At 43.1% G+C, this 20106-nt stretch overlaps 1 protein-coding gene across 4 annotated transcripts in view; it reads left to right on the forward strand.

The window, feature by feature from the left end:
• Positions 1-2698: 2698 nt before the first annotated feature.
• ARMC2 (armadillo repeat containing 2) overlaps positions 2699-20106 on the forward strand; it is a 47946-nt gene continuing 30538 nt past the window's right edge. Inside the window, exons 1-6 of one of the 4 annotated variants that reach the window (XM_038761141.1) lie at positions 4856-5049; positions 7781-8042; positions 9533-9605; positions 15141-15312; positions 19143-19172; positions 19248-19353. In XM_038761141.1, the coding sequence (XP_038617069.1) occupies positions 4902-5049; positions 7781-8042; positions 9533-9605; positions 15141-15312; positions 19143-19172; positions 19248-19353 (791 nt within the window). In that variant the 5' untranslated portion in view covers positions 4856-4901. Of the gene's footprint in view, positions 2742-3766; positions 3821-4855; positions 5050-7780; positions 8043-9532; positions 9606-15140; positions 15313-19142; positions 19354-20106 lie in introns of those variants that run through there. The other 3 variants (XM_038761142.1, XM_038761143.1, XM_038761140.1) reach the window with 3 other exon arrangements.

Genomic DNA, 20106 nt, shown 5'->3' on the forward strand with positions numbered 1-20106 from the left:
AATTTAATTGAGTTTTTTTTTATAACAAACAACATACTTCCAAAGTTGATGTCATTGTGGGCCCAAACTCTTTGGGGCAAACCTCAAAAATCTGGAGACTGGCAAAGAAAGCTTTAAAGGGACACTACTTTGAAGACCACTGAGTGCTCAGCTTGCTTTTCAAATTTTTAAATGTCTCTTTAGCAATAATTCATATTTCATAATTATTTTTAAGCTACAAAGCATTACTGAAGATACACTGTAACACTTTAGGAAGATAACTTTTAAGATAATTTCATCAGTAGTAACAATCTTTTTTTTTTTACAAGCTACTTAGTAGATGATGTGGCATTTTTCTAGTGTTGATAAAAAAACACGAACTGAAAAATACAGATATTTATAATACTTGCTTTATGCCTGTTTGGAGAGCAATTATTGTCTCAGTTTTTTTTAACACTAAAAATACATTGGCATTTGTTCCAGAGAAGACTGGAAGACTTCTCCATCTTTTACTCCTCCTCTAATTTTCTCCTACCCCAGGAAGGAACCAGAAAGCCTTCTCTTTATCACTTATCTGACTGAGATGGTTTGATTAAAAATGAAAATTACATGGAAAATACCAAGAAAGAAGGGAGGATGATCTTTGCAAAAATGTGACTGAAGGCACATCTTTGTCTCTCCTGCCATCAAGTGTTAAATTTGAAAATGTTTTTGTGTGGAAGAATCCAAATCAGTTCCAGAGAAAACCACTTTTCAAGGCTGGCAATCGGTCAGCCAATCAATCGTATTGGCCGAGCACTTCTCCGATGCAGGGTACTGTTCTAAGTGCTTGGGAGAGTCCAAAAAAGCTAGTCATGGTTCCTGGCCTAAAAGCGCTTACAACTTAATGGAGAAGGCTGGCAGACACAAGTTATTAACGAATAGCAGGAGTAGAGAAAAACTGTTACTATTACTGATAGGAATAAGGGAGAATAAATAGATAGGAATGAATTAATGTAAATTGAAATATCCAGACTGCTAATAAGGGGTCGGTGATTCAAATAAGTACTGAGGGCAGTTGTGGATTGACATGACCTTTTAACCTGAAGGTAGGATTTCAGGAGGTCTTTGAAAATGGGGAGAGCTGGGGTCTGGGGCTTTTGAAGAGAAAGGGAGGAGGAAGGATGAGAGCAAGGGGTTAGAGACGGAAGAGTCCAAAACCAGGCATGGTGAGAAGGTGAGCCTGGGAGAGAAGCACAGTTGGGAGAAGAATAATTCTCAGTTAGGGCAGAAAAGTAGCATATTCCTACTTCTTTACTGAGCAGAAGTGCTGAGTCAATAAAATTGATTTTTCTAGAAGAACATACAGTCCACTATTCCCCACTCCTCAAGAACCTCTAGTGGTTCATTCATTCATTCAATCAATCGTATTTTTTGAGTGCTTACTGTGTGCAGAGCACTATACTGAGCACTTGGGAAGTACAAGTTGGCAACATATAGAGACGGTCCCTACCCAGCAACGGGCTCCAGAATCTCCTTACCGTTGGCTTTGAAGTGCAAAATCACCTTGCCCCCTCATATCTGTAGCCCAACTGCTACAGAAAGACTTCAACAGCTATTAAATTTCACACCAGAGGGTGTAAAGATAAGGATCAAGGCAACGTGGGTTATCAGAAAGGGAGAGAAAAGAGACCTTCATGTCTGTTGATGTGGTACAATAGCAAACGCCTGGTATAGACAGTTAACTGAAACTTAATGTCTTGAGCTCCTCTTTGTAGAAAGCTAAGGTATGCTAAGAAAGCATATCTTACTTCATGGATTTCCTACTACGACACAGCTCGCTCATTTTGTTTCTCTAACGCCAACCTACTCACCGAAACTCGGTTTCATCTGTCTCATTGCTTGACCACCCCCGGCTCATCTCCCGCCTCTACCCTGGAATTCTCCCCCACCCGTCATATACAACGGACCATATCCGTTATCATATCCGTTACCATCCGTTACCATATCCCATATATATATAAGGGGGGGGGGGGTATATGGCATTTGTATATATGGCATATATATATGGCAACATATATATATATATATATATATATATGATGGCATTTGTTAAGCGCTTACTCTGTGCAAAGCACTGTTCTAAGCGCTGGGGGGGGAATACAAGGTGATCAACTTGTCCCATGTGGGGCTCACAGTCAATCCCCATTTTCCAGATGAGGTAACTGAGGCTCAGAGAAGTGAAGTGACTTGCCCAAGGTCGCACAGCAGACATGTGGCAGAGCTGGGATTCGAACCCCTGACCTCTGACTCCAAAGCCTGTGCTCTTGCCACTGAGCCACAATGCTTATTCTAGACTGTGAGCCCGTTGTTGGGTCTCTGTTGCCGAATTGTACTTTCCAAGCGCTTAGTAGAGTGCTCGGCACACCAGTAAGCGCTCAATAAATGCGACTGAATGAATGAATGAATGAATGAATGAATGAATGAATGAATGAACGAACCCTAACCCTCCTCAGCTTCGGAGTCAGCTTTGGGGAACCAGGCGGGTTGAGCTACGCGCTTGCGTTGAGAGGCCTTGGCGCATGCCCGGCGTTCGGGCTCAGGCCTCGGTCGCCTCCTCCTCCTCCTCCCCTTCTCCCCTCCCTCCATCTTCCTCCTCCCTCCTCCTTCCCTCCTTCTTCCTCCTCCCTCCCCGCCGGCTCTCCCAGTCCATCCCGTCTCGCCACGGCGGCCGCGGCCGGCGCTGCCCTGCCCTGCCGTGCTTCTACAGGATGAGCAGTGAGGTGAACATTACTGTCCCCGACGCCGGTTCTGCCCACCTCGGCCACAGATGCCACTGTATATGTGTATATATGTTTGTACATATTTATTACTCTATTTATTTACTTTACTTGTACATATCTATTCTATTTATTTTATTTTGTTAGTATGTTTGGTTTTGTTCTCTGTTTCCCCCTTTTAGACTGTGAGCCCCCTGTTGGGTAGGGACTGTCTCTATATGTTGCCAACTGGTACTTCCCAAGCGCTTAGTACAGTGCTCTGCACACAGTAAGCGCTCAATAAATATGATTGATTGATTGACTGTCTCTATATGTTGCCAACTTGTACTTCCCAAGTGCACATAGTAAGCGCTCAATAAATATGATGATGATGATGATGATTACTCTATTTTACTTGTACATATCTATTTTACTTTGTTAGTATGTTTGGTTTTGTTCTCCGTCTCCCCCTTTTAGACTGTGAGCCCGCTGTTGGGTAGGGACTGTCTCTATATGTTGCCAACTTGTACTTCCCAAGCGCTTAGTACAGTGCTCTGCACACAGTAAGCGCTCAATAAATACGATTGATTGATTAACAAATATCATTATTATCCCCTCCCCACAGCACCTGTATATATGTTTGTACTGATTCATTACTCTATTTTACTTGTACATATTTACTGTTCTATTTATTTTGTTAATGATGTGCACTTAGCTTTAATTCTACTTGTTCCGATGACTTGACACCTGTCCACATGTTTTGTTTTGTTGTCTGTCTCCCCCTTCTAGACTGTGAGCCCGTTGTTGGGTAGGGACCGTCTCTAGATGTTGCCAACTTGTACTTCCCAAGCGCTTAGTGCAGTGCTCTGCACACAGTAAGCGCTCAATAAATATGATTGAATGAATGAATGCCACTGGTCAGACGAGCCCCCTTTCTCTTCCCTGCCCCCTCCGCCCACCTCGCGGCGCGGCGGCCGTTTGTGTACGGTTGCCATGGAGACGGCGGCGGCCGCGTTCGCGTGAGGCGGGTGTTTTGGGTCACAATCCTGGTTCGGTGGCGGATTGCGTCGCCTTGCCCTTCTTCAGCGACTGCTAATTCCAGTGTATTATTTTGTTTAGAATGACCGGGAGTAACTGAAGCCCGGGGGCCTGCTGCTTTTTTTCTAGGGCTCTCTAATTATGGTTCAAATTTTCGGAAATGTGTTCCCTCTAACTTTGTGCAGTGGAGGGCTTCTCAAGTCTAATATTTAATATCTACGCGAGATGGGCTATCAGAAATATCAGTTAGCTCTAACTTGGGCAATATCGTTGTACTTTAAGCTGGTTTTTATCACAGTTGTATGGTTTACTTTGATCTAATATCCTTTCCCTTCCCTTTCCCTTCCCCACAGCACCTGTATATATGTATATATGTTTGTACGTATTTATTACTCTATTTATTTATTTATTTTACTTGTACATATCTATTCTATTTATTTTATTTTGTTAGTATGTTTGGTTTTGTTCTCTCCCCCTTTTAGACTGTGAGCCCACTGTTGGGTTGGGACTGTCTCTATATGTTGCCAATTTGTACTTCCCAAGCGCTTAGTACAGTGCTCTGCACATAGTAAGTGCTCAATAAATACGATTGATGATGATGATGATGATGATGATCTAAGAATGCAAGAAACAGTCAGGAGCATTATTCTCCAGTTATAGCAGGAGTATAATAATACTTTTCATGCTAGCAAAGTTATGTTTTAAACTCTGTAGTTGTAACAAAAATATCAGGCAACTGCTCAATCTTTGTTCCTATTTACTTTCCCGGTCTGTAATGATTTTTTTCCCCCTTTTTAGAAAGGTATTTCCCTTTTCTCTTTGTAGGCAGATTTGGGCCTGCACAACACATGGGTCCACCCAATGATGATGATGATGATGATGATGATGATGGCATTTATTAAGCGCTTACTATGTGCAAAGCACTGTTCTAAGCACTGGGGAGGTTACAAGGTGATCAGGTTGTCCCATGGGGGGCTCACAGTCTTCATCCCCATTTTACAGATGAGGTAACTGAGGCCCAGAGAAGTTAAGTGACTTGCCCAAAGTCACCCAGCTGACAATTGGCCAATGCATTCCAGATTTATAAATACATGCATTTTCACAATCAACTGCTCCCACCTCTGTGTGCATTGTGTGTTCATTTCCATGCACACACAGTATCGTGCCCATCGTAGGATTCCGGATTGGCTGGTCCAGGGCCCTTCTGCAGGAGCTTGCTGTGCCTGCCCTCACTTCACCAGCCAAGTTACCAGACAGGCGGGTGCCTGGGTATTGCCACCCCAATCAAGCAATGGTACTTGCTCGAGGGCTTACTGTACGTGTGTAGAGCACTGGATTTAAGGCTTGGGAAAGTACAATACAGAAGAGTTGGTAGACACGTTCCCCTCTCCACAAGGAGTTTACCCTCTAAGGGGGAGACAGACGTTGAAATAAATTATGGATATGTACATTAGCACTTTGGGGCTTGGGTGGGGTGACTATCCAGTGCTTAAAGGATGCAGATCCAGGTGGATATGTGATGAAAAAGGGAGAGGAAGTAGGTGAAATGAGGGCTTAGTCTGGGAAGACCTCTTGGAGATGCGATTTAGACCCCTCTAGACTGTGAGCTCATTGTGGACAGGACTGTGTCTATTTGTTGTTTTATTGTACTGTCCCAAGCCCTTAGTACAGCGCTTTGCACACAGTAAATGTTCAATAAATGTGACTGAATGAATGATTTTAATAAGGCCTAAATTACATATTTTACAATTTGTAGATATAGTACATGTGTATTTACTATAGTGAATATAGTACGTTAGAACTCTATGCATTGCAGAACTCAAATTTTGCTTAGTTTGGTTTCCGCTAAAGTGGCCTTATAATTGTAGGCAGACTCAGGAGGGCTAGAATCAATCAAGCCATAAATGATATTTATTGAGTGCTTACTATGTGCAGAGCACTGTATCAAGTGCTTGGGAGAATACAACAGAATTAGCAGAGACCTTCCCTGCCCATAACAAACGTAAGGTCTTGAAGGGGAGACAGACATATTAATATAGGAATAAATAAGATTTATAGTACGTTATTTAAAGTTATAAATATAAGTGCTAAGTGCAGTACGGTGCTAAGCACTTAGTACAGTGCTCTGCACACAGTAAGCACCCAATAAATACAATTGAATAAGTGCTGTGGGGTTGGGGGTGGGGTGAAAAACAAGGGTTTGAAGGTCACAGATTGAAGTTTATAGAGGACCCAGAAGGGAGAGCGAGCAGGGGAAAATAGGACTTAATCCGGGAAGGCCTCTTGGAGGAAATGTGATCCGAGTAATGTTTTGAAGGTGGAGACAGTCGCGGTCTGGTGTATATGGTGGGGGTAGGGAGTTCCAGGCTAGGCAGAGGGCGTGGCTTAGTGGAAAGAGCCCAGGTTTGGTCGTCAGAGGTCGTGGGTTCTAATCCTGCATTTGCTACTTGTCAGCTTGTGACCTTGGGCAAGTCACTTAACTTGTCTGTGCCTCAGTTACCTCATCTGTAAAATGGGGATGAAGACTGTGAGCCCCACATGGGATAATCTGATTACTGTGTATCTCCCCTAGTGCTTAGAACAGTGCTTGGCACATAGTAAGCGCTTAACAAATACCAACATTATTATTATTATTATTATGTGGGGAAGGGGTCGGTGGCAAGATAGAGGAGTTCGGGGCACAGTGAGTAAACTGGTATTAGAGGACCAGCGTGTGTGGGCTGGGCTGGATTGGAGATTAGTGAGTGAGGTAGGATGGAGTGAGTTGATTGAATGCTTTAAAGCCAATTGTAAGGAGTTTCTCTTTGATGTGGAGGAAGTGGGCAGCCATTAGAGGTTCTTGAGGAGTGGGGAAGACAAGAACTGAACGTTTTGTTGATAAATGATTTGTGCAGCAGAGTGAACTATGGGTTGGAGTAGGGAGAGACTGAAGGCTGGGTGGTCAGCGAGGAGGCAGATGCAGTAGTCCAGGTGGGGTGGGATAAGTGCTTGGATCAGCCTGGTAGCAGTTTGAATGGAGAAGAAAGGGTGGATTTTAGCAATGTTGTGAAGTAGAATCAATAGGATTTAGTGACAGATTTAATATGTGAGTGGAATGAGAGAGATGTGTCGAGGACAACGCCAATGTTAGGGCCTTGTGAGATAGGGAGGGTAGTGGTGTCATGTACAGTGATGGGAAAGACACCGGGAGGGCAGATTTGGACTGGGAAGATAAGGAGTTCAGTTTTTGACATGTTTAGAAGGTACCTCTTGCTCCAAGGGAACCTTAAAAGAATGTTCTTCCCACTTTAAAAGGAGCTAGTAGATATACATAGGATGTATTTTCCTGCATCCTGCCAAACTTTATTTTATGAGAGAGGGACTTCAAAGAGGGTCCTCATCTGATGGCTTGGAAGAACTTGGTTTTCTATGTCCTTCCTTCTTGCTTTGAGCCTGTTGACGAGAGAGTACAGATTTTGGTTATGTCATGTTTGGGTATTTAAAAAATTGAAATAATGAACGTAAAGCAATCTCTTAAGAACTTGATATCTTAGAACATTTTGTTTTTTAAATGTTGATTATGTTTTTGTAACGCTTGTGGTATTTTAGTTCTTACTCTGTACCAAGCACTGTGCTAGGCACTGGGGTAGATGCAAGATAATTATATCAGATATAGTTCTAGTTCCACTTGAGGTACATGAGGCTGTCTTAGAGGGAGAACAGGCATTTAATCCCTATTTTATAGATGGGAAAACTGATGCACAAAGAAGTTAAGTGGCCAGATGAATTAGTGCAGTGCTTGGCACATAGGAAGTGCTTATCAAATACTATTAGTGTTATTACTGTTGCCCAAGGTCCCACAGCAGGCAAGTGTTGGGGGCTGAGAGTAGAATCCATGTCTCCCAACTACTGGGCCTATGCCCTTTCCACTAGGCTATGTTGGTTCCCTGATTTTGAATTCCAAAATGAAATAGAATTAATGTAATCATTCCCTCATGTCTTAATGAATAATAAAATAGTGGCTATGTTATGCCATCTTTCTGCAGTGTGTACTGTGCTTCCTGGAAGGTGCCTTTTCCTACTAAGAAAGATGCAGACTCCAAATGATAAAAAGCCAGAAAAACTGGAGCCATTTTATAGACCTTCAGTTTCCAGACGGAAGACCAGCGCAGAGATCATAAATGAAGCCCGAAGTTCATTAAGGTCCATTAGAACTCAAAGACCATTTACTCCCAGAGAAGAGCAAAGAAAACTCTTTGGGTCTGCAACATCGAGAACGCTGGAAAATAGACCACTTTCTTCTTTTAGGTATGCAAAACTTGGACTTCTGGTAGTTTTTTCAATATTTAGACATAAATGGTCTTTTTTCCAATTTATTTTTTGTGGGTGTGCGAGGCTGTCAATAGCATTTATTGAGCACCTTCTGCATGCAGAGCATTGTAATGAGCACTTGGCAGAGTACAATAAAAATAGTGGGCATGATGCCTGGCTTCAAGGAACTTTACACCTTCTGCTGATGCAATCCCTTCTGATTGAAGGGCATTCATTGCCAGGAAATTCATGTACTTTGCCATTGCTAGTGGTGGTCGCTGGGCCAGTCTGAGGAGTGTGACTTGAAAGATTGTCATGTGTCACTACATCCTCAAATCTCTATTTGCTTTTCTTTAAGCAGCCTCTCCTTAAAGATTTAATTTGTTCTTTTTAATCCCAGTTGTGTAATAATACTGATGATAATGGTATTTAAGTACCTTTGTACCAAGCTTTCTTTAAGCATTAGGGTAAACCCCAGATCATTTGTAATGGTATTTGTTAAGCACTTACTTTGTGCCAAACACTATACTAAGCCCTTGAATTGTCGTGTTTTATGCTGTCGAGTCGTCTCTGACTCATAGCGACTCCAAGGACACATCTCTCCCAGAACGCTCCACCTCCATCTTCAGGCATTCTGGTAGTGTATCCATAGAGTTTTCTTGGTAAAAATACGTAAGTGGTTTACCATTGCCGCCTTCTGCGCAGTAAACTTGAGTCTCCACCATTGACTCTCTCCCATGCTGCTGCTGCCCAGCACAGGGGAGTTTTGACATGTAGCAGGTTGCCTTCCACTCGCTAGCCACTGCCCAAGCTAGGAATGGAATGGGTATGCCTCCGCTTGACTCTCTTTCCCATAGCGGAGATTGGTAGAGTACTGGAAACTCTCCAGTAGTGGTCCTAAGAGGGGCAAGCCCTTGAATACATACAAGATACAAGCCACATGAGGTTCACATAAGAAGGAGGGAGAGCAGGTGTTGGACCCCCATTTTACAGATGAGGAAACTGAGGCACAGAGAAGTTAAGTGACTTGTCCAAGGTCATACAGCAGGCAAGTGGTAGAGCCAGAACTAGAACCCAGATACTCTAACTCTGAGTCCGGCGCTCTTTTTGCTAGCCCACACTGCTCTCCGGTGTGGCCTAAATTGGATGCAGTCCTTGTCCTACATAGGGTTAATACTGTAAAAGGGAGGGAGATAGGTATAATCCCCATTTCACAGAGGAGGCAACTGAAGCAAGTGGCAGAGCCAAGACTAGAACCCAAGTGCCCTAACTCTCAGTTCCATACTCTTTCCACTAGGACTGTCTACTTCTACAGTGCTTTTGAACAATCACAGCTTCCTAAATTGTCCTTCAAAATTTACATGTTGAAAACCAGTGAGTCCTTGTCTAGATGTGCTTACAAACATATTAATCTGTATAGCAGAAAATAAATTAACGTAGTCACTCATTCTTCAATGTTAATATTTCTTTAATGTTGTTTGTGCCAGCCTCCATGCTTCCAGTTTTGAGTCACCTGATTGTAAACCAATTTCCGGTACACGCCTCATTCCACTAGAGCATGTGAGTACTTTTATCACCTAAACTGATGTGTAATGGCATTTTGGAAAGCGTTCATAATGCTGATGAGAAGAGCAAAGCTCAATTCACATATATACGAGTGGTAAAATGATTGGGAGTAGAAGGAAGGGGAGATAGCATTTATAAAAATAAAGGGGAAGAATTCTTTTAAAGACTTCTGTGTAAAGCTAAATCTAAAACTAAACCTAAAAATCTAAAACTTAAAACTAACTGAAACTAAAACCTGTAATTAAAACTAAAACAGATGACTCTCTGGATCACTGAATTTTTCACCCAGTTCCCTTAGAATAAGAGGGTTGAGTTCTTGCAAAGACCCCTGTTAGGGAAACTAACACTGTAGTTCTCACATTGTTTGAAGCCTGGCGCGCAAACCGCTTTTTCGGACTCCTCACTGCCTGAATTAAGATAGGGTTACATTGTCAACAGATGTTCCCTATTGAAGAACTTAACTGCAGTACCTGAATTCTGGGGGTGCTTTTTTTAAATGGTTCAACCCCTCCACATGAGATCTGTTTGCCTCCGTCTCCCTTTGCACATCCATAATTGCCATGAACTTCTCTGTGCCACAGTTTTCTCATCTGAAAAGTCGGGATAAATAATAGCTGCCTTTCCTACCTATCTCGTAGGGCTGTGGTGAGGACCCGAATGAGGTCATTAATGTGAGTACATATGGGGAATAAAAGCTGTATAGAAAACCAAGGTACGAAGTGCTGGGAAAGAAATACGTGGATGAGGCGTAGACATCGTTGCTGGCCCCAAGGGGCTCTCAATCTAAGAATGAAGGGTTGGGGGTGAAGCAAACACATAAGAGAGGGCTATCCAAAATACGCAAGAAAGATGCCGACAAACATGAAAGGAGCAATAGGATTTCAGGCTCTTCATGGCTCAGACCAACAGTCACAGTGTTCAGCTCATAATCATAATAATCATGGTAACGATAATTGTGGTATTTATTAACCTCTTATTGTGTGACAAGCATGGTCAAGCACTGTACTAAGTGCCGCGGTAGACGCGGGATGATCAGGTCCCACATAGTGCTCACTGTTTAAGTAGGAGGGAGAACAGGTATTGAATCCCCATTTTGCAGATGAGGGAATTGAGGTTTAGAGAAGTTAAGTGACTTCCCTGAGATCACACAGTAGGTACATCATCAATCGTATTTATTGAGGTACATGACGGAGCCAGGATTAGAACCCAGGTTCTCTGACTCCCAGGCACATGCTCTTTTCACTAGACCACACTGCTTCTCAGTCTTTCAGGGATTCTCTTCAGAAATCAAACTTTTCCCAAAGTCTTGACTGTCTTAAGGTCACCTCATCAAGGAGAAGATGTCCTTAAGTCAGGCCAACAGCAGATTGGAATCCCTTGCCTTATGTCCTCTTCAGTATTGAATGAAATTGCTTGGTAGAGGAATCCTGTCCCTCAAAGAAGAGGATTTCATAGAACCACCGCTAAGTAAAGGTCTTGGTAATGAGACTAATGCCTGCAAATACATCCCCATGCAGTTTTTTTTGTTTCTGTTTTTGTTTGCTATTTCATGGTATTTTTTTAAGCATGTACTTTGTGTTAGGCACTGTAGAGAAACAGCATGGAACAGGGACTGTGTCCAAACCAATTTGCTTCTATGTGCCCCAGTACTTAGTACAGTGCCTAGCATGTAGTAAGCACTTAAAAAATACCACAATTATTATTATTATTATTATTATTATTATTATTATTACTGAGCACTGGGGTAGTTACAAGCTAATCAGGTTGGACACAGTCCATGTCCCACAAGGGGTTCCCAGTTTACAGATTTTTTTACAGATCCCTTTTTTTACAGATGAGGGAACTGAGGCACAGAGAAGTTAAGTGACATGCCCAAGGTCACACAGTTGAACTCTATAGGCATTATATTATGAACAGTGCTGTATCGTTCTTGGTGCTATTTGCCTTCCCACTGTGAGCCAGCCTGTGAGCTCTCGTCTGTGAGGGAAGGGTGAGTAATTGCTTATCTGCTTCCTGGACTTACCTACTGTGAACTTTTCATTTCCCCCATTGACATATTATTAGGTGGATTGCTTCAGAAAAAAACTGCTTCAAAACCTAAAAAATCCCTGTAAGGGAAAGGTTACCCGTTTTTTAATAGAGTAGTAAAATGGCACTTCCTGAGGGTAAGCAACCTTGCAGAATGACTACAGTAGTGAAGGTGAATTTAAAGTAGTGAGTCAGTGAATTCCTTTAACTGCCACACTAAACAATGATCAGAAAGTAGTGGAAAGTGATGATTTTCACCACGCAGTATCGGACTTACATGTATTAACGAAAACAACTGGAACTCATTGCTCCAGTGGACAACTGGATTGGGGAATGGCCCTGTGATCTAGTTGGAGAGACAGAGCCTAAATCCCCCTTTGATTCCCAGTTTAGTCATTTTCCTGATAGATTAGGATGTGTTAATGCAGCTGGTTAAACCATATTTAGTGAATCTAGTCATGGTATTCAAAAAGGAGTGAATTACTGCATTTTTGGAGGTATATTCATTTTTTCCATTCCCCCTCCCCTCCAGAAAAATATTTCAGTGTCTTGTGTGCTAGCCTTGTGGTTTTTGAGAATTCATGCACCTTGCTAACATTTGCTGAGGGCCTACTGTGCTCAGAACACTGTACTATCATGATCACTAGAATTTATTGAACATTTTTTGTGTACAGAGCACTATACTAAGAGCGTGGGAGAATACAGTAGAGTTAGTAGACACAATTCCTACCCTCAAGCTTTCAGTCTTCTTTATGCAGAGGATTGAACTAAACACTTGGGAGTGTACAAAAGAGTAGGCAGTCACAGTCCCTGCCCTTCAAGCAACTTACAGCATAGAAAAACTAAACTGCTGTCTTCTCATTACTATTTTTTTTTTCCAAAGTCAAGTTCTTTATCAGTTGAAAGCAAGTGTAAAGTAAGGAATTTTGAGGAAAGAAAATAGGGCAATTTAAAAAATTGGGTATCTGGACCATTGTGACACGTTGCAGTTTTGTAGTGATAGCTCTCAATTTGGTGAGCATTTTGGGTATGAGGGTTATCATTTTTTAAAATTGAACGCATGGTAGAGAAGATGGCCTTGGACATAACCAATCAACCAATCAATGATATTTGTTGAGCTTTTACGGTATGCAGAGCACTGTAATATGCACTTGGGAGCATACAGTCAAACAGAGTTGGTAGACATATTCCCTGGCCACAACAAGCTTATGTTTTTTAACAAACAGGAGAAGGCAAGATTTAGGAAGAAAGGAAAATTTTAACAACACCCAAAAAAGCAAAACCATCTTGCTAGACCCACAAGTCCAGGGACTACTGCCCTGTGGTCTGATCATTGATGTGGCTTTTCTTCTGCTTTGTGGAGCCAACACTGGGTCTTTCTTTGTGCAGTCAGTCCACTAGCACTGTTGTCGACTCCTCGACAGAGGATCTCGTTTCTTAGACCGAGGCTTGCCCCTGGTTCAGTTGATCAGAGGTCTTTATTGGGGGTTTACTGGGTGCCAAGCACTATACTGAGTGTTTGGAAGAGTACAATAGCCTGGGTAGACATGGTTCCTGTCTTGGAAGAGTTTACAATCTAGCGTGGAGGCTCCATCCATCCATCATCACTCCTTACTCAACTTTTTCTCAATGTCAAAGAGCTGAAGATTTTTCTTGTCACTGGTTTCTGGTGTATTTCTAGCAATGCTGCCTTTTCAAAGGGAGCAATTAGGGTTTTGAACAATTTTCAAGGCTGAATTGTAGGTTAATGGAAGCACTTCTCATTTACATTCTTGTGACCAAATGATTTCTGAGCCGTGTAGGCTCCGTTTTTATGCACTGAGATTTATCTTCTATGTGTAGACGGGCCATGGGACCATTTAGATAATCGATTCAGTGAAGTATTTTCTGTTACCCGGAAGATATTTAGTGCCCTCTGTCTTTAGAAGTGCTAAGTAGTGTGATGGAGGGAGTAGTCTCCCTTTGAGAATGGCAGACAAGCCTCGGTCCTGAGACGACGGAACTGAGAACCTCTGGGGTGTGGGGAGGGTCGATTCTAATGATGTTGGTCTGCTCAGTGCCACTCACGCTGTCTCGTCCCCATCCAAGACCAACTTCTGCCCAAAGTGACCACAGCGCAGTTCCAAAGCCGGCGTGGAGCACCATGACCCTATACTGTAAATTCCGTTCTGCTGTTGTATTCTTCCAAGTGCTTAGTTCAGTGCTCTGTCCACAGTAAATGCTCAGTAAGTACCACTGGTGGTTGAGTGATTGATTGCTTGATTAACCTGGTATACATTTCTCTTGGAAGCCTCTGCAACTTTTGCTACCCATGTTAGCCATCTGTTTTCTGCATTCTTGCTGGACCTGTCCACCTTGTGGAATGCCCTCGGTGGTCCTCTGGTCGGAAACCTTAACCACTGTTGGCGGAGCCCCCGTGGGCTATCCCCTACATACAGACTGAAACATAGGTTTCCCAACTCCCAGAGCTGAGCATTTTCCACTGAACCCTCAGCAGGGCTACTTAAAGTCAAAGCTGCTGAAACAAAAAGTAGGGTCCGATGTTGTAGCCCATATAGTAAGAGTGTGAAAGGGCTCGGCGTGTTCTATTACCGTGCTTTGTGTGTGGAATCATTGAGAACTCCAGGCCCCGGGGGGTGTAGAAATGAACTAAAATAGTAAGTCCATCAAGTCTGCTGTTGGCTCGACTCAAGTAGAAGACACAGTATTTCTCCATTTCTCTACATAAAAAATATATGTAAATGTAGTTTGACAGAAACAGGGCTGTCCAACCTATTTTCATGTGTACCTATAATGCCTACATTTTGTTTTCTCTAATTCCAGTTTTTTGCAGGACATTCATTGCTTCATCTTTCATATACCAATTTTCCAAGATAGACTATTTTGCATCACTTAACTTTAGATACGGAACCACATTTTCAAATCCTAAACTACTGTTTGGTAGTTTGAAGCAGCCACTCCTTTCACCATGATACACTACTTCCCATTAATGTTTATTTATAAATTAAACTGGAAACATGTTTATTTATAAATTAAACTGGAAACAAGGAAATAGAGCAGGAAAGAATAGTTTTTACTCATTATGTTCACTGATGTGTTTGAATATCATATTGTCCACTCCTGATATTAAATTCCGTTGTGACCCAGTTGAAATAGAACTTAACTCAAATTTTTATGATTCAGAAATGGTGAAAAAAATGTTGTCATCTTGGGAAATATTGATTTTCTCCTAATTATTATATATTGGACAGATTAGTTTAAATGATAATGAACAGTCTGATTTGTAGCAATTTTATTAATAGAATTAATAAATTAATAGAATTGTATTTATCAGATGCTTACTGTGTGCAGAGCACTGTATACTAAGCGCTTGGGAGAGTACAACACAATCCCTGCCCACAATGAGCTTACAGTCTAGAGGGGAGGAGACAGATATTAATACAAATAAATGCAAATGTACATTGGTTATATATCTTAATTAACTTTTGAATGTGTTGCTAGAAACCCAAAGTTCTTAGCTCTTCCACCAAAGAAGAGGATGCTTCCATTTCCTTTCCCAAACCTCCTGTGGACCCTGTGAAGATTAGGAGAGTAAGCTGTGCTCGCGCAAGCTTGTTTAAGGCAGCATCTCGAGGAAACATCCTTCCAGACAGAAGATTTCAACTCGAGGAGTGTAAGAACGGTTAAACATTTAAGAAAAAATTTAAGTTTTTGTGAATAAAATGTGTGCATGTGAGTTATTTATAACATCATTTTCCTAGTTTCATGTTGTCTTAAGGCCACTGATCCTATATGGAAGTTCCCCAGAGGCAGTCAGCCCGGCTTGAGTATGGTGTCGAAACGATGTTTGAGTCACCTTTTCTGGGTGAGCGGCACATAGTCCTCGTTAGGCACCGTGTCTCAGTGGAAAAGCACGGGCTTTGGAGTCAGAGGTCATGGGCTCAGGTCCCGCCTCCGCTACTTGTCAGCTGTGTGACTTTGGGCAAGTCACTTAACTTCTCTGCACCTCAGTTATCTCATCTGTAAAATGGGGATTAAGACTGTGAGCCCCCCATGGGGCAACCTGATCACCTTGTAACCTCCCCAGCCCTTAAAACAGTGCTTTGCACATAGTAAGCACTTAAATAAATGCTATCATTATTATTATCATCGTCATTATAATTATTATAGGGCCATTCAAACCCTCAGGGCATCACTACTGTTGTCAGTCGTCAGATGTCTGGAACAGCCTGTTCTCTTGTAATAGAGAAGCAGCGTGGCTCAGTGGAAAGAACACGGGCTTGGGAGTCAGAGGTCATGGGCTTAAATCCCAGCTCTGCCAATTGTCAGCTGTGTGACTTTGGGCAAGTCACTTCATTTGTCTGTGCCTCAGTTACCTCATCTGTAAAATGGAGATTAAGACTGTGAGCCCCCCGTGGGACAACCTGATCACCTTGTAACCTCCCCAGCACTTAGAACAGTGCTTTGCCCATAGTAAGTGCTTAACAAATACCATTATTATTATTATTAATACATGGTGTACCTTCCAGTTAAGGAAGATCATGTTCTAGTACTTCCATCTTGACCAATGGCATGCTCATAATAGTTTTTTCCAGCACTTTGTTGCGTTCTATCCAGAGAGGTACAGGGTGTCTATGGGAAGAAATTTCCCAAAGTCCACCATGGTGCTCTATCCAGAATAGCTAGTGGGAACACGCAGGCTATAGCTGAGCTACCTCCGTGCTTAGGGCTTTTGCGTAGGAAAGGGGTGTCCCATGGACAGGAGGATGTGGGCCCCAGCTGTTGATCCAGGAGCAGGGACGTGCTTCTCAGAGCCAGCCACCCTGGCTGGTCCAGTCCCCCTAGGCCCAGTGCCTGGCGTTATAGGCTGGCTGATTGGGGTGTTGCTGGGCACTCTCTGCAGCAGCAGGAACTGCTGCACGTTTGACTGTTCTTTTCCAGGGTGTTGAGTGCAGCTCTGATATTTGCCATTCCAACCATTGGAGATTTTTTCATTATTTTGGAAGGCTTATTAGTATTTCAGGTACTTAGCAGAGAGCCATAGCAAGATGGAGAGTGGAGGGGGCCTGCCGACTCTTGGGCAGAATTGGACAGTGGGAAGGTTGGAGGGGATTCAGAATGGGAAAGGGGAAAGAGCACAAGGCCTAGAGAGGGAAATTCGGGGGTCTGGTGCACTAGTGCCTGTGTGTTTCCTGTTCTTTGAAAATTCGAAACAAGGCAGGTGTTATAAAGGGTTTCCAGGAACTTAGCAGAAGCAAAAATAGCACAGGATAGAAAAGCAAGTCTTCCAATCAACCTGTCCATTGACAGTATTTATGGAATGCCTGTTGTGTGCAGAGGAGGGTGCTGTGGGTTTGGGAAAATTCAGTACTTAGACATGATCCCTAACATTACAGTTAGGAGGAGGAAGGAAAGGGGGATTTTACGTGGAATGCTCAGGTGATAAGGGATCTTCCGCACTCTGCCAGACCAAAGCTGCCTCCCATCCTCAAAGCCTTTCTGAAATCACATTTCCTCCAGGAGGCCCTCTCCAGTTGAATTTGGGTTCTTCCCAGGTTATATCACTCCAGTTTTCACCTCTGCACTTCCCAGCTGAAACTACACACGAGTGTACCACAACCTCCTGGAGCACTTATGTACAAAGCTGTGATTCCAGATAGTGGCTATCCGTTCTGTGAGAATTTCACTAAAGGGTTTAAGATGGTATCTTCTCGCTGTTTGTGAGAGACAGTGGTCCCTTGTCTGTTACATCCATCTCCCAGCAATGTTCCTCTTTGGAAACCATTGGATCATTGGAAATGTGAGAGACTGCACCAGGAGACCCCCCTCCTGCCCCCTCCCCTTCCCGGCAGCAGAGGGTTCTAGAGCTCAGAATCTTTGTCCACATCAGTCTTGTTTTAGATTGCAGTCCTCTTGGAAACAGGGATGGTATCCTTTTGAGTCATTTCTGTTCATCTTTCCAAAGGATCAGAGAAATGGTGTGGCGTAATGGAAAGAACACAGGAGGGGAGTCAGGAGACTTGGGTTCTAACCCTAGCTCTGCCACTTATTTACTATGTGACCTTGGAAGGGTCACTTAACTTCTCTGTGCCTCAGTTTGTTCACCTGCAGAATGGGTATTAGATACCTGTTTGCCCTTTCCCCTTAGGTTGTGAACCCCTGGTGGAACTGGAACTATGTCGGATCTGATTGTATTGTATCTCCCCAGTTAGTACAGTAAGCACTTAATAAATATTGACTTTATTATTATTATTAGTTGTAAATGATAATAGTGGTAATCAACCAATCCATTATATTTATTGAGCAGTTACTGTGTGCACTTGGGAGAGTACACTATAACAGAGCTGGTAGACATGTTCCCTGGCCACAAGGAGCTGCAGTCTAGAGGGATTATTATTAATAGTAGTATTAGTATTATTACTTAGCTGTACTTCTCAATGGTGTCTTTGAATACCAAGGGCTAGGACGGAGGGCTGAATGAGGGGAGAGGGAAGAACAGAAAGAAAAAATGGAGAAAGGAAAAGGAAGTGAGAGAGAAGGGAAGAATGGGAAGGGAAAAAGGGGAAAGAAGAGGAAGGTACATGTACCTTCTCTGCTCTTTCAGGGCCAGGGTGAGCTGTCACTGTGTCGTTTCCCCTCCTCCCCCTCCAAAATACACACATACACACCTTTCTCCTTATTGCCACCTGCCCCTGTTCTTCTCCACCCTTCCCTACCACTCCTTTCTGCTCACTATACTCTGGGTCCAGTAGTTTTGTCAGACTCCCTGAATCTCCCTCTTCTTCTCCATCCAAACGGACACCACCCTGGTCGAGACACCAGTCATACCCCCAGCTTGACTTCACCTTCCTCTCTGACCTCCAGGCTTCCAAGTCTGTCCCTTCTCCAGCCCACCCTTTACTTTGCTGCCCTGGTCATCATTCTATAATGCTATTCTGCACACAAACATCTCTCTTCTCCTCAGAAGCTTCCAGTGGGTACCCGTGACCTGCCTCCAACAGAAATTCCTCATCACTAGCTTTAAGGCACTCTATCAGCCTACTCTCCCTTACCTGTGGTATTTTTTTTAATGGAACTAGTTAAGCATTTACGATTGCCAGGCATTGTAGTAAGTGCTGGTGTAGATACAAGATACAGACTGGACACAGTCCATGTCCCACATGGGACTCAAAGCTTTAATCCCCATTTTACAGATGAGGGAACTGAGGCATAGAGACGTGTCTACGGTCATGCAGTAGACACGTAGCAGAGCCAGGATTAGAACCTAGGTCCTCTGACTCCCAGGGCTGTCCTTTTTTCCACTAGGCCACGTTGTCTTCCTGGTGGTCCTGGTCTTGGCTGAAGATATTCATGCCTACAATGATGATGACTCAGCTTCACCTCTGTTCTAGATTGAGTGTCATAATATTAGATGTGAGATTCAAAATTACTGAAATTAGTAGATTAGAAAATTATTAATATTCTAAGACCATTATGACAAAACATTGTTTTTGCTTATTGCAGCGAAGAAGAGGCTGAATTCAGAAGAGCCAGGTATTAGAGGGGACTCTTCAATTAATAATTCTGAAATTTGCATAAGAGAATTAAATGCCCCTGCCCATTTTAAAGGGCACAGCCTTCAACTAACTGATGGTGTAGACCGAAACGAAACACAGAAGCAGGATGGTGTGAGCAGGAGCGTTGCCTCATTCTCATCCCATCTCAGAAGTGGAGGGTTAGTATGTCTTTCTACCTGGGGCCCCAAGAAACGCAAAATGTAAATCACTGTGATTTTTGTATTTAGTCCTTTTATGTAGGTGGTTGAATGGACAAGCAAAAAGGATTTTTTCCAGGCTTAGATTTATATTTCCTTTTGTAGCAGTAATTTGAAGTGTAAGGTAATTTGCCAACTTGACTTGACACCTCAGTGTTTTGGACTGAGCCTGAAGAGCTCTAGGAATCTTATTCAGAATTCTTTCTCCTTTCTCTCCTCTTTCCGTAGGCTTCTGCTTTCCTTTTTTGCGCTTCCTTTTTGCTTTGGCTCTCACACTGCTTCTGCTCAAAGCCCTTCTCCCCAGCGCTGTCACTGTGTGGTGGGGCAGGCTCCTTCCTCTTCTGCTCCTTGGCTCCCTTCATTCTCCTGCAAATGGCAGTCTGGGTTCCCCTCTAGGTTTGTAAACTGCAAGAGGGCAGGGACCGTGTGTTCTCCTTTCATTGGATGGGCCTGGGCACCTATGTCCAGTGCTCTCTCTATAGTAGGTGTGGCCAATCTGATTGTACGGTATCTACCCCAGCACTTGGCACAGTTCTTGACACCTAGAAAGCGCTTAGCAAATCTCACTATGATGATGTTGAATGACCTTTTTCTTCAAACAGAAATCAGGGTCTCTTGGGTACTCAGGCCTACACCTGTCCTGCTATTTCTTCAAAGCAGGAAACCCTTCTGCAGCCCCTGGAAGTACAGACAGAGAGCAGCAGTAAGGAGGAA

This window comes from Tachyglossus aculeatus, chromosome 19 (genome assembly GCF_015852505.1).
Source record: "Tachyglossus aculeatus isolate mTacAcu1 chromosome 19, mTacAcu1.pri, whole genome shotgun sequence".
NCBI lineage: Eukaryota > Metazoa > Chordata > Mammalia > Monotremata > Tachyglossidae > Tachyglossus > Tachyglossus aculeatus.